This window comes from Porites lutea, chromosome 4 (assembly GCF_958299795.1).
Source record: "Porites lutea chromosome 4, jaPorLute2.1, whole genome shotgun sequence".
NCBI lineage: Eukaryota > Metazoa > Cnidaria > Anthozoa > Scleractinia > Poritidae > Porites > Porites lutea.
The window spans coordinates 18,588,132-18,603,130 of NC_133204.1; the positions used below are offsets into that span (position 1 = coordinate 18,588,132).

Below are 14,999 nucleotides of genomic sequence, written 5' to 3' on the forward strand. Positions count from 1 at the left end.
ATTCGCGCTATGTGATTGGCTGTTGCCTAATTCCCCTTGGGATCTGTGGTCTTAAAAATAACTCGAGACGAATTACCTATGGAGTAGGGTGTGTATGGGGGATGCCTTCTCTGTCCCCTTTATCCTCTCTTGTCAAGTACTATTTGAGGTAAACAATAATGCGATTTGAAAAACGGGCGGTGTAAAACGCAGACTGTGGACAACCCCTTACGAAGATGTATAAACCTTATAAAAAGCAGTTTACAGTATGGGCGCCACGAAGACATGCAAGACGAGATGGTGCATCCACCTGAGATGCCATGAAAATCGCCCCCCCCCCCCCTCCCCCCGTCTATCAAAAAGTTTGCGTAACAGGTAATATGGTGCAAGAAAGATCAGGGCGTGTCTCTCTGGCGCGCACCGTTCTTTGTTGAGCAGATATTACTTTCAAGCGCCTGCTACGCAGGCTAGAAGTCTCTTGTAACCATAGTTTCCCATACAAACAGTAGCCTTTGTGTATGTCGGTTCTCTAGCGAGCCCAAGAAAAACTGATGGATGCAGACGTAGAAGGAGAATCCTGACACAGACGTTGTTTGGGCTTCCCCGTGTGGGGACGGAACGTGTAAACAAGCCCAAAACGGCGGCGGTGCATCTAGTTGGCGTTTTCATGGGATAACATATACCTTGGGTACCACAGGGTTTTTTTCGCGTGCCGCGGGAATCTTCGGTGTGGGCCGAAGGCCGAAGCGAAAAGTACCGAAGCTAGAAAAAGCGCCAAAAAAGTCTCTGGCACCCAGGGTTCATAAAATACTGCAGGAGGGATTAAAGTGGCATGAACAGTGCGATAACCGTTCGTTTCTTTAGTGTTTATTTTTTGCGAACCGCTTCAATGCTAATACAGAAATTATAAATAAGAAGAATAATTTATGTAGAAAAATAAGCTTCATTCGAAGCCCTTTTAATCAAGAAATAAAACATCACAATGGACGCGAACTGCCGCTACTATCAGCATGTCCATGCTCAAATTTTTTATTTAAACAGTACATCCCGAAGTTATTGACTCGTCGTATCCAGCGAGCGTCACGGCCTAGCGACTCCGAAAACGATTACGACCCGCGGGCAAATGATCGTCCGTTAAGCTCCTCCTTAGAGGAAAGAAGGATTTTTCTAAGGAAGTCTAACTAGAAGTTTAAAAAGCGTAATTTGACTTGAGTAATAACGTTCAAACTATTAATAAAATTTTTTCATCAATAGTGTCGGCTACGTTTTCTCATAAATAACGAATACTGAACATAACAAAAGACGACTCTTACAATTCGTAGACCTCTTAAAGGTAGTCTGTCGGGTTAAAAAACATCATTTAATTAATGCTTTCCTAGATTACTTAACGGTATATGAGCGTGAGCACTTCTTGATGCTCACGAGCGCGACCAATCTGTCCGCTGAAGATGGAGACTTTCTTATCGATGTTGCTGATTGTAAGCTCCCTGGTTGTAAGACCCCTGGCTGTTAGAACCCCTGGTTTTAACAACTATTAAATGTAAGACCCTCGGCTGTAAAAACCCCTGGTCGTAAGAACCCTTGGACGCAGGAATGCTTGGTCGTAAGACTCTCTAACCCCTAAATGTAAGATCCCTGGTTGTAATAACTCCCGGACGTAAGACCCTTGGCTGTAAGAACCCGTGGTTGTAAGACCCCTGTATGTAAAAACCCCTGGTTCTAGGACCCCTGCTTGTAACAAACACTGCTTATAAGAACCCCTGGTTGTAAAACCTCTGGTTCGAAGATCTAAGAACCCTGGTTGTAAGAACCCCTGATTGCAGGACCCCTTGTTTTGAGAACCCCGGATTGCAAGACCCCTGGTTGTAAGAACACCTAGTTGAAAGACCTGTGGTTAGAAGATCTCAGACCTCTGCTTGTAAGAAATTCTGGTTGTAGGACTTTTGGTTCTAAGAACCCGTGGTTGTAAGACCGCTGGTTGAAAGAACCCTTGCTTGTAAGACCCATTCTAGTAAGAACCCCTGGTTGTAAGAACTCCTGGATGTAAGACCCCTGGTTGTAAAGACTCCTGGTTGTAAAAACCCCTGGATGTAAGACCCCTGGTTGTAAGACCCCTGGTTGTAAGAACCCCTGGTTGTAAGACCCCTGATTGTAGGAACCCCTGGTTGTAAGACCCCTGGTTGTGAGAAGCCTTGGTTGTAAGACCCCTGGTTGTAAGACAGCCCCTGATTGTAAGAACCCCTAGATGTAAGACCCCTGGTTGTAAGAACTCCTGGCCGTAAGACCCCTGGTTGTAAGACCCCTAGATGTAAGAGCCCCTGGTGGTAAGACCCCTGGTTGTAAGAACCCCTGGTTGTAAGACCCCTGCTTGTAAGACCCCTGATTGTAAGAACCCCTGGTTGTAAGACCCCTGGTTGTGAGAAGCCTTGGTTGTAAGACCCCTGGTTGTAAGACAGCCCCTGGTTGTAAGAACCCCTAGATGTAAGACCCCTGGTTGTAAGACCCCTAGTTGTAAGACCCCTGGTTGTAAGAACCCCTAGTTGTAAGAACCCCTAGTTGTAAGAACCCCCGGATGTAAGAAGACCATGATGTAAGACCCCTGGTTGTAAGACTCCCTGGTTATAAGACTCCCTGTTTGTAGGACCCTTGGTTGTAAGACCCATGGTTGTAAGAAACCCGGGTTTTAGGAACCCTGGTTATAAGACCCGTAATTGTAAGAGGCCTGGTTATAAGAACCCCTGGTTGTAAGGCCTTGGTTATAAGAACCCTTTGTTGTAAGACGCCTGGTTGTAAGAACCCCTTGTTGTAAGACCCCTGGTTGTAAGACCCAGGTTATAAGAAGCCTTTGTTGTAAGACCCCTGGTTTTAAGAACCCCTTGTTGTAAGAACCCCTCGTTCTTAGAGACCTGGTTGTAAGAACCCCTGGATGTAAGACTCCTGGTTGTAAGAACTGTTGGTTGTAAGACCCCTGGTTGTAAGAACCTCTGGTTTTAAGACCCCTCCTTGTAAGTCCCCTGGTTGTACGACGAGGTTTGAGATTGTCTGCTATAGTGAGAAGTGATTCCATTTGCTTTTATTGAAATGAATGGATGAAAATTGATCGCTTTTTTGATATACAAATCATGTCCAGTGACATACAAATCATGTCAAAGAGAAAGTAAAATCAACTATTCCCATTGCATAATAAATTAGCTCGAAGCGGAATTTGGTGTAATCTGTTCGCATTCTCCCTTGTTGGTACACACCTGTAGTGATCATGCTGCTTTGCGCTCCGCTGGTATAAATTCGGCGGTTTCATTCAAATCGTGGCCATCTTAAGGGTCGGTTCTCCGGGAACTCTTTCGCCTTTCGCGACCCTCCCACCTTCCCTGGTGGCGGTTAACAAGTTCTGCGTTTTTTAAAGTTTCCTCGTTGCATGCCTTTTCCCTCATCAGTCGCATACTTTCCCCCTAACTTGATATTTCGCGATGAAGTAATGAGTATGCAGTGAGAATATGATACTACAACTACCAGACTCCTTCAGTTTGTTTTTTTTTTTTGTGCAAATTAAGGTTATTGTTTTTCGGTAAAATCCAACTAGTGGTCTATCATCAATGCTGCGTTCTGATTGGTTGAGCTACTACTATTCTATATGTTATAGCCTACTAGTAGCGAAAAGCGAGCGCTTTTTGGTGGCAAAAAAGGATTAAAGTCTAGCTTTAACTAGCTAATTTTTTTTTATTCTCGATATTTTAGACCAACTAGTTGCAGTGGATTTTGCTAAAAAAATTATTCCTCTCGCCCTCATGGCCTCTGTACAGTACCGCAAATGATCCCCAACCGCAAATGATCCCGAGACCGCAAATGATCCCCAAAATGGACCGCAAATGATGATCCTCGACCGCAAATGATCCCGAAAGAAAAATAGGAATGACTTGGACTCAAGTTAGCGGATCATCGTGTCGATTTTATTATAATTGCAATAAGTCAGGTTAAAAGCTAAATTTTACTTCTCAAATAAATATACGAATAAAAACTAAATGAAAAAAAATCATTCAAGAGTAAAAACGAAGTAGGTAATGATAAAAACTAAATGAAAAAAAATCATTCAAGAGTAAAAACGAAGTAGGTAGGCAACACACGACTTTTACCTCATGCTAAAATGCTGGTTGTTCCAATGACTTTTTTCCGGCTCTGGCGGGTAGATTATACCTCTGAGGAAAACGTTTTGACTGAGCAAATGTGATTTTTGCTGCTTATTTCATAGTGAGAGGTCATGACACGCATTTTCTGCGGTTATTGTTGTTTCTGGTCGGCATGATTTGCCCTTTGATGCAAGAGCATATACTTTGACCTCTTTTGAAATACAGTGCTCTTCATTGCCGCTAAATAAGGGTTTTAGGTTGTTTAATTTTCTCCTAAGTGCCCCCTGGATCCGAATAATCATAAGCGATTTTCTTTAAGTCCGGGAATGTGACGGTTTCTTACGATGTTTTGTCACGCGATAACTACCCTGGCTTTGCGTTTCTCATTACCAGGTTAAGATTTCTGGTAACTGTCTTCAGCAAAGCACAACAAATGAATATACATAAAAACGCTAATATAACTATTCACAACACGTTCATGAGATGTAAGAAAGTTGCTATTTCGAAATAAACCGAAACCTGTGGACATTGATAAGTTCGGGGGCATTTTGAATTGTGTTTATGTTAAATCATGTCTTGTTTCGTAACGGGCACCTAAGTTACGAACAAATGTCTTGCTGTTTATCACGTAAAATTAACACTTCAGAGAAAAATCAAAATGAAATATTCTGGCTGATTAATTTCACGCTTTCAAAAAGATCAGTAAAGTCAATAAAGCTCTTGTAGAGGGTGCCCGGCTTTGTATTCCTGAATAGAAAGGTTGAGCTTCTAGGCGTTAAAATAATTTTTCTGCGTAACGTCCTGCCTGTCTTAAATTTTTCAAAAGACGAAACATTCTTGAAAGAAAATTGAAGCAATCGACAAAGGAAGAAGTATACGGTTAATACCATACCTTTTCAGATTTATTCCTTTTTTTTTTTTTCGCCTTGCATAAATTGACCTGAGATGTAGCGTCCTCCTTGCCTTTTTCTTTAAAAGGCGAGAGAAAAAGGTTTCTTTTTTATAATCAGCCCTTTTTTGTAATCAGTCCCATAAAATCCATTCCATTCCTCAAGTTTTCACGGGATCATTTGCGGTCGACTTTAGGGATCACTTGCGGTCGAGGATCATTTGCGGTCCATTTTGGGGATCATTTGCGGTCTCGGGATCATTTGCGGTTGGGGATCATTTGCGGTACTGTACACCTCTGAGTCAATAGCCCATTCGGCCTTCGGCCTCATGGGGTATTGACTCAGAGCCCATTCGGGCTTGAGGAATAATTTATTTTTAAACCTCTGCAGGATTGACAAATTTTAATAAGAAAACGAAAGCGAAATGAATTCTGGTAGTTGTAGTCAAATGTCGTCATCGCGAAATGGAAAGATGAATGATCACTGAATGTAAAGTATGTGGACTTTTCTTCAGAGGTAGGCTGACTTGCAATTCCCTTTTCTTTCTGCGAATCTCGTGACCGCCATAAAATAGTCAAAATACGCTTTCAGAGGAAAGGTTTAAGATCAGTTTTAAGACACCAAGTGAGAAAACGACGTTCCCCTTGACACGATCTGATGTTTAAGATGACCATCGATCACAGGAAAGATGACAAATCCCTTTCTCCCAGCTTCTCCTCCTTCTTATTCTTCTCTTCAGTTTCTTCTATCCACTTTCAATCCTTGTTTTCATCCGCTTCTTCCTCCGCATCCTTCTTCCGCTTTGACTAAGGAATTTTTTGAACACATTGAACAGCAGTTTTTTCTCAAAATGGTTGCAAAACTCAAATCCAGAGAACCATAAAAAGTTGTCGAATATATCTTGATGACCATGATCTTTCTTCGCCTTATTACCAGCAGGGCCGTAGCCAGGAAGAAACTACAACCGAGGCGAACACACGGTCCGTTGTACGAAATCAGCCGTATGAAATCTTCTAATATTATCAGTCTGATAAAAAAAATAAAAATCGACAGTATTTGGTAAAATTTTACCGAGGCGAGTGCCTCGGTTCGCCTCATACTGGCTACGGCGGTGACCAGAGAGGACAAGGCCTTGGAAACGAATTTGCTAATAACTTAAGGTATGTATCTTACGTCATGTAAATATTCCACAGAAACCGCAATTAATCATATCCTCAGACAGCATAATTCCAGGAAAAACACGGTCCACTGATCCCCTTTCCTAGAAAGCATATGTGTTCACGCTACAGAAGTGAATCAAATCGAAATTTAGCTGTTAAGAGTAGACGAAAAAATTTCAAATCGTAATAACACTTGTCCAAATGGAGACATCAGACCACAAAGGTTTTCTAAAACGTTTAACAAGTAACGCTACAGCAAGAAACATGATCGACTTGCTTTTGGTCATTACAATTCTTGTATTACTCCGCACTGCAGCTCCAGTTATTCGAGGCGAATGTGATGGTACGTTATTGTTATGACATATGCTTAATTCTTGCATGTTTTCATAATTTGCGACTGTTAACCTTTAGAGTCGTTGGAATCAGATCAAAGCTTGGTACCTTCATTTTCGAACACTGGAATTTATAGGCGTAATTTAAACCGAGCGTCTAATGATCAACAGTCATTAAAGCAGTTTTCAGATCACTAAATGATCGACATTCCGTCTCCGATCCGAATTTGCCTTATGTTCAGATTTGCTCCTAACGGTAGACAAGGAATATAGATGTTTGCGAATTAGGTTAAAACTATTCTATGTTTTGAAAACCTTAGTGACGGGCAACCAGCCTTATAACCACAGCCTAATTTAAAAATAATGGACAAATTTAAAATGACTAAGCGAATTTTTTTCGTATGATCCCCTGCCCCTATGCGAAAAATTAAACACTAAGAAAAATACATTTTTCTCAGAAAGGTTTGATTCCAATATTTTTTCTTCGTAAACTCATATGATCTTGGTTTGAATGAAGTTATGCGGCTGTATAACTTAGTAAATAACTCTACAATTAATGCAACCGAGTTTCGTAACGTCCGGGCACGGATCTAAGCCCCTCAGCTCGGCGAGGTAACAAGGGATACACTTTGGCAGGGAAAATCCAAGCCTTCGTCTAGGTTTTTATGCCTTTGATCGGGTTTTATTTTTACTCTGGGTAGACTGTTAGTTTCCGTAGCAAATGAAAACTAAAACCCGTAACAAATGCTTTGAACATGAAAGCTGGACCGTGTCTTTAACTCGAGCCCTTGGGCAAATGAAAAACGCATATTAAATTATTCTCAAACAAAGTGGAAGACATAAATCTTACAATATCATAGACATACAAATGACAGTCATATTTTTCTAGCTTCTCTTCCTGCAAAATCACATTGTTTAAGCATTATTTGAATGCCACAAGTAATTCCTGCTAGGGTTATTATCATGTAATCGTGTATGACTTAAATTTTTATTGACTGAAAATTATTTGAAAATCCAGGAGGGAACATGGACGAAAAAGACAGAGATCATAACTCCAAGTGTAATATACAGGCATCTTGCATGAAACTAGAAAACAGCTCCAGTGTTAAGTGTATCTGTCACGTCGGTATCAAAGAAGATCGTAATGGTATTAGAGGTAGGGAGAGTTGAAAAAACTGACCCCACTCCGCGGACTACTCTACGGACTACTCCGCGGACTACTCTACGGACTAGTCCGCGGACTACCATGCGGACTACCCTAACTAATCAACCAAATTTACTTTCACGGAGAAAAGAGTTAGAAGAAGCGTACCTGCCTACAAGATCACACTTGATAAACAGCCGCCATCTTGATTTCCGCCATTTTACTCGACCCAGCTCTCCTTTAGCCTCGCCCCAGTCTTCATCGGCCACAAGTCAGAGCACGCCGTTCAGCCAATCGATGACCACTATTGGCGCTGGTAACAGTTTTTGTTATATTCAGCTTAAAAATGTTTTTAAGAACTTACTTATAGCCGTGCTTGGAAGTCACCATATTTTTGGATTCACCTGGCCCACAAGGCCCTTGGAGACGTATTCTCCTACGTAGGGCACGCAGTCGTTATTTGGATCGTCACGCGAGGTTTGGAGAGAAGCGTTGCGTGAACGGAAGCTGCAATGGACGTAGCAATGAAGAAGAAGGGCTGGGTCGAGTAAAATGGCGAAAATCAAGATGGCGGCTGTTTATCAAGTGTGATCTTGTAGGCAGGTACGCTTCTTCTAACTCTTTTCTCCGTGAAAGTAAATTTGGTTGATTAGTTAGGGTAGTCCGCATGGTAGTCCGCGGACTAGTCCGTAGAGTAGTCCGCGGAGTAGTCCGTAGAGTAGTCCGCGGAGTGGGGTCAGTGGGTAGTCCGCGGAGTGGGGGTCAGTTTTTTCAACTCTCCCTTAGAGGTAAGAGAATAACAATGTCGGTCAAACAAAAACCAAATTCACAGACGTCTGAAACAAATCATTATTACAAAGGTGGACAATCTTTAAATATATGTTAAGCCGGTGAATATTTAAATAGAGACAGTACAAAAGTAAATGCAAGACCCGAAATCTTTACATTACAAATCAGATGTACAATGATGACAACGCTCAAACTCAACAACCCGTGGACGTGCACTGTAAATTCCAAAAAATTGTTTTTCCGAATTTAAGGTCCCTTCGGTGAACAAAATACAGGAACTTACCCATCTGAATTAGGACAAAATCAGTTCAGTCAAGGGATAACATGACCAAGGGGTAAAATGAGTTTCATAGCCAGTTGAAGTAGTTCTTTGTCTGAAATAAAGATGTTTGCCCAAATTGTGGTCAAATGTGGCTCCACGCAACGGAATCCGGTTTCCGGAACCGTGGAAATTTTTGCGGTGAATTCTGGAATCCAGCAATTTTGGATTCTGAATTCCGCGCCATAGATAAATAAGACTGTGGGTCCACAGAGTTTGATTAGCAGTTTGAGTGCATCTGAAACAGATCTCTTGAATGTACAGTGAAAGTGACGTTATGTTTGTTGCTTTATTGTGGTTTCTAGGTACTGTCGAGTGTGACCCCGGCAATAATAATACATTCCCTGTACATAGGAGTGACGTTTGAACATCATTGGTTCCCTACACTCTAGGATGGTTACAAAGGCTCAATACTGATCGCCGACAAAGTGCTCTGTAATACGCAGCACAGCAGTTTAACAAAACTGACGAAATACAGTCAACGGACCTCAAAGACACGACATTCCCCCTAAAAGGGGTATTTAACAATTATTTCTCGAGCCCGAATGGGCTCCGAGGTCAATACCCCATGAGGCCGAAGGCCGAATGGGCTATTGACTCAGAGGCCATGAGGGCGAGAGGAATAATTGTTTTAGTAAAATCTAACTAGTTGGTCAAAAATATCGAGAATAAAAAATTTTAAGCTTGTTAAAAGCTAGACTTTAAGCCTTTTTTGCAGCCAAAACGCCCGCCGTTTTCTCTACTAGGGGGCTATAACATACCGTAAAGTTCCGATAGTAACGACCCCCCGAAAGTAGCGACCCCACGAAATTAACGTCAATTTTTTTGTGGCCGCTAGTAAATCCCGAAAGTAGCGGCCCCCCAAAGTAGCGTCCCACCCCGAAAGTAGCCCCCCCCCCCCCCCCCAAGAAAGTAGCGAGACCAAGTTTTTTAAATTGTATACCGTATACCTTTAATTTGTCAATCAATAGTCAAAATTTTAATGTACAATAAAATGTTCGTGCAGTGTCAGAAATTGTTCACGATAAGGCACTTTAGTTTACAACAAGGGGAAGCTTTATGCCCCCATTCGTTCTTGACATCAGTTCACTGATGTAGCAATGTAAGAACTACCGTAAACCGGCATAATTTCGTATTAACAACAGGAACGTTTCTTCAAATTGAAATTGAAAACTCTATATAGTTTTCGTCGATTAACACTAACGTGTTTCATCCAATTAAATGACACTGAGATACCGGTACGGGGTACAGACTAAAACGCAGCGGTGCGTCATGCAGGACAAACGAAGCAGTGCAGCTTTCCACCTCTGAATCAGTAAAGAACTCGATCTCCTCTATAACGGCTGATTCACCCATGCCGTAGTCCGGTAAACCATCGATACCATCGGAAAAAAGCTCGCGCTAGCTCTATTTGTAAACGATTTTTGTTCCCCGAAAGTAACGACCCCCCGAAAGTAGCGACCCCCAAAGACTGCTAATTCTGAAAGTAACGAGGGTCGCTACTATCGGAACTCTACGGTATAGCCTTGTAGTTGCTAACCAATCAGAACGCAGCATTGATAATAGACCACTAGTTGGGTTTTACTTAATAGTTTTATAAGACGCTCTAACCTGGTCTCTAGTCTCTGGTTTATGACTCTGTTATTGATACCGCACTAGTTCAAGCCAAACATAAAACATTTGCATATACAACTTTGCGAGAGGTTTGTGCACTAGGCAACACTAGGCAACAGCGAAGTCGTTCCGAAGAACTTTCCTTTAGAGGGTGTTGTTTATTTATCAGTCATGTTCCTTACTTGCTGTACAGTACCTTAGCTTCAGAGGTCCGTTCTCAAAATATCTAGGATGAATTAAATGAATCGCGCTTACGTTTTGATAAAAACGAGACCTTCGAAGCGTTGCGTCGGGCTATCGCGATGTCGCATTGCGTGCGTGTGCTCAACCTTCTGATTAGTCTCTGCTAGGAGACAAATAACTAATCGGCAGGTTGCGCTGATTTCCAAAAATAGCTGTAGTCTCTTAGCCAATGAGAAGACAGATAATGAGCACAATTATTTGAAACTCCCATCGAAGATTAGTTCGGGATAGCCGGGGGTTAGTTTTGTGATTTAAGTTCATTTACAAGTCATAGGCTTCGAATTTTTCATCAGTTATTCAGTTTCGTTTTGTTTATTTTTTTTTTCTTGTTTTGCTCTTTTTATCTCCATCAACTAGCTTCACCGTTAATTCTACCAACGAAAGTAACCTGAACTTTATTAAGATTTAATAGAGAAAAGAGTTCCAAACGCTTAGTCACATTCTCGTCTTTGTTTAGAGTAATTATGGGTTTATATCTTTTGAGAACGGGCAGCTGGACAAATTATTTGAGATGCAGTCATTTAGCGACCCCAATATTGAAATCTTCTAGTGGTGAGTGTCAAACCGGTGTGATTTTGAAAACTTACTGTCAAAGCAGCGCTTTTTTGTCTAAGATTATGAGGTGGACAAGAAGGAAAGAACACGGATCTCTGTTTTCTTGGCTATAATAAAAACAAAAACTAAAGCTCCCTAAAATATATGCACATTTCATTTTCCTCTTTTTGTTATAATCCTACACGTAATAATTGTGCTGATATACCCGTAACACGATAGGAGTAAATAGCACCAAATATATTTACTTCTGCAGTCCAAATAAAAAACGAAAATTAATAAATCTTCAAGTTGCTTCGATGGCATTAATTATGGAAGACAGCTTTTCGCTCTTGCTATTTAATTATGGAAAATAGCTTTTAGTCGCACTTGCTTAAATTCAACCATATGCACTGCAGTTTGTCAATTAACACATGAAAACCTGTTTTTGCTAACTTTTCCAAGTGGAAGCTGGCAAGGGATGAATTCAACAGCTATAAATGTCTGTTCTGGAGCACTTACAAACACAGAAATTGTAGTGTTAGCAACCTTCAACACAATTCTTGGATTAACATCATGTGTTGGAAACGCACTCATTTTAGCAGCCATTTACCAAGTACCAAGTCTAAGAACAGTTTCAAATGCGTTTATTGCTTCTCTTGGATTTGCCGACTTCACAGTCGGTTTGTTTATGAATCCTTTGTGGGTTTCCAAGAGTCTTCTGAACGTCTGGAAAAGTGATAATCAGCTTTCCACTACAATTGAATTCCTTACAATGCAGACCATCGTGGCGACTACGTTCAGCTTGTGTGCTGTTAGTGTGGATCGCTATGTAGCAGTAACCAATATTCGTTATATCGAGATCTTGACGAGGTCTCGCGTCCGAGCTGTCATCGTTTCCATCTGGTTTTTCTCTGTTGTTTTCGCGTGTTTAAGACTGGTAATAACCGATCAATTTAAATTACCTCTCTACTGGATTGCCGCATCAACCATCACTGTAATGTTACCGATAGTAATCATTTCCCTTTGTTATTTTCACATATTCAAGGCGGTTCGCATTCAAATCAGACGAATAGCAACGTTAAACCCAGACGAGACTTTAGTGCAACTTAAGAACCGTAAAGCAGCTTTAACTATCGGAATAGTTGTGGGTATATTTCTAATTTGCTGGACTCCAAGTTTAGTCATATCCCTTTTGCAATTCTTCAGTACTGATTCTTGCAGGAAAATGAAAATAAACAGTTACTGGTTCTGGGTTGCCTTAGCAGAATTCAGCAACTCAGCTTTTAATCCCTTTATATATTGCATAAGAAGCCGGGACTTTAGAAAAGCTGTGCGAAATGTAGTCTTAAGCTTTTCATTGGCAAAAATTTGCTTTCAGAGGAATAACCACGTAATTGCTGTTTGAATTAGGCTTGTTAAAGATTTTTAAAAGTAAACGTACTCAGCGAGCTGATTTATTCAAGTGTATTCGATACTGTTTCGGTGCATTATATTGTCTTCCTTTCTTCAGACTTCAAGAACAATTCACAAATTTTTGGCAAACAAAAATCCGTAGTTGGAGAAAAGGCCGTTTATGAAAGTCATATAGAGGTATATGGGTCCGATATCTTAGCTGTGTCTCGCCGAACATCTGTTGTTTTGCCATCGACATCAAAGACTGTTGATATAAAAATAGTCCTCCTCTATTTTTTCAATATTACTATTATTATTATTATCATTATTATTATTGTTATTATTATTATTATTATTATTATTATTATTATTATTATTATTATTATTATCTATATGGATGAATTTACAATTCCTGTAAAGAAAGCACGAGATTTGTTAGATCTGCATGTTATATTTTCATTTTTTTTTGTTAGTATTAAGATACCTTATTAGCTACAGCTTTTCTCTTCACGGCACTTAATTTCCTGAAAATGAGACAAATCCGGCGAAACTTCAAATTCGCGCTATATGGCCAAAAGATCGAAATTTAATATATACAAAAAGATCGGATTGCTTAAAAAGCATGCTACTATTTTTTTGAATTCTCATTAGGGGCTCTGGCCTAAACTAGCCATGAGCCACCGAAAAGAAAATATCCGATTCCCCTCTCCATTTGGTTGCCTTTTTTGCAATCTCTAATTTTATGTTTTGTATTTAGACGAAATAATGCCTATCTTATTCTAATTTTCCTTTTAGCGTTTTCTGTGTAATTTTCATTTGTGTATCAAATTTTTTATATCTCTTATCTGACTCCGGATTTGTCCATAGTTCATAGTAGCCTTTAAGTTTCTTAGGAAACAAGATACAAAAGGTGTTACACCTGTCGTAACTAAGTGTAAATTATTCAAGGCATTGCTGTTCAGTGATTGTATATTTGTAATTAAAAATAAGTTTAAAAAAAACAACCGGCCGCTGGTATAACGACTGAGTAAATTAGCTATCAATGAAAAAGGATTTTAGCATCAGATGATGAGTCAACGAAAAGAAAAACAACTCAAGATCGATTTCCACTGCCGCATAATTTTAACTGGCTTACACACGTAAATTTTACTCGCGTAGAGGTACAAGTTGAACCTCTCTCAGCTTTTACGATTACGCCAGCCGTTCTTACAGACATAAATGGCCTCTATTTTGGTTACGCGTAAAATATTTGGATCTTGTTTACTGTGGGTAATGTCGACCGAGATATCGGTCGATATAACGGTCGATATAGCGGTCGACACTCGGTCGATAGTCGGTCGACACTCGGTCGACAGTCGGTCGATACTCGGTCGACACTCGGTCGATACTCGGTCGACGCTCGGTCGACAGTCGGTCGATATAGCGGTCGATAGTCGGTCGATAGTCGGTCGATAGTGGGTCGACACTCGGTCGAGACACGGTCGATAGTCGTTCCAGATGTGTCTCGGCCGATATAGCTTTTCGTTCACCGACACTTCGCCGACTTTTCGCCGACACTTCGCCGACATTACACCGACATTTCGCCGACACTTCGCCGATAGTTGGTCGATAGTTGGTCGATACTTGACCGATGTATCGGTCAGTAATTGGTCGACACTCCGTCGATGGTCGGTCGACACTTAGCATTTCCTACATTTTTTAGCTTGGAAAACAAGGAATTAGAAAGCATTTTCTAGCTTGGACCTAACTGTTTTTTTAAATTGTGTTTCTGCTTTTTTAATTTCAAACTTCCATGTACTTAGCCAAAATTCCGGATTAATAGCTATTTGTCATTTATCTAGCCTTTTCTTTTAATTCATGTGAACGGGATTTAGCCTATCTGTATCGATGCCCACCACCTTTTCGCAGACGTTTCCTCCCCTCGTTTTTTTTTTTCAGGGGTGGGAGTCTCGCTACGCGTAGCCGGCTAGAATTGAATCATGAAGAAGTCCGCTAAGTGAGAATGATAGGCCTTCAGCTTCTTGTTATGTGATTTATTCCCACCCTGTAAGGCCTATATCTGGCTGATTTTTCCTATGCCGAGAATTTTTCAACCGACTCAGAACTACATTGATGAAAAAATGTATTTACAGTTCATTTTTTTAAACTTGTTTTTCCTTAACAAGTTAAGATAATATTAAAATGTTAACGCCGCGCATACTGTTTTCCTTTTCGTGGATTTTATGACCAAAAGTGACTTACCATTCAATATTAATTTCTGTATACGCATGGTCGTCTCTATTTTGAACAAAATATAAATATAAAGCGAAAGAACAGAGCAAAAGGACAGGATAATGTAATGAGAACGTAGCGTATCCCACAATAAATGAATGTGTTCAGTCTGCTGGATATTTTTGTCACCTTCCTCGGCACATTAGCAGCGCGTTTTATCAATAACTGATCGTTAAACAAAGGACTGTTCCCGTCTTCAATACAGAAA

General features: G+C 40.6%; 1 protein-coding gene across 1 annotated transcript; it reads left to right on the forward strand.

Annotated features, from left to right (window-relative positions):
* The first annotated feature begins 11,413 nt into the window (after positions 1-11,413).
* On the forward strand, positions 11,414-12,665 carry LOC140934998 (beta-1 adrenergic receptor-like). Its single transcript, XM_073384546.1, has one exon. It carries the CDS (start codon positions 11,607-11,609, stop codon positions 12,531-12,533), a length of 927 nt encoding a protein of 308 aa, XP_073240647.1. The 5' UTR covers positions 11,414-11,606; the 3' UTR covers positions 12,534-12,665.
* The last annotated feature ends 2,334 nt before the right edge of the window (positions 12,666-14,999 follow it).

What these genes read in the sequence shown, in the direction of transcription:
- LOC140934998 (XM_073384546.1), top strand. Translation starts at nt 11,607, where the DNA reads ATGAATTCAACAGCTATAAATGTCTGTTCTGGAGCACTTACAAACACA.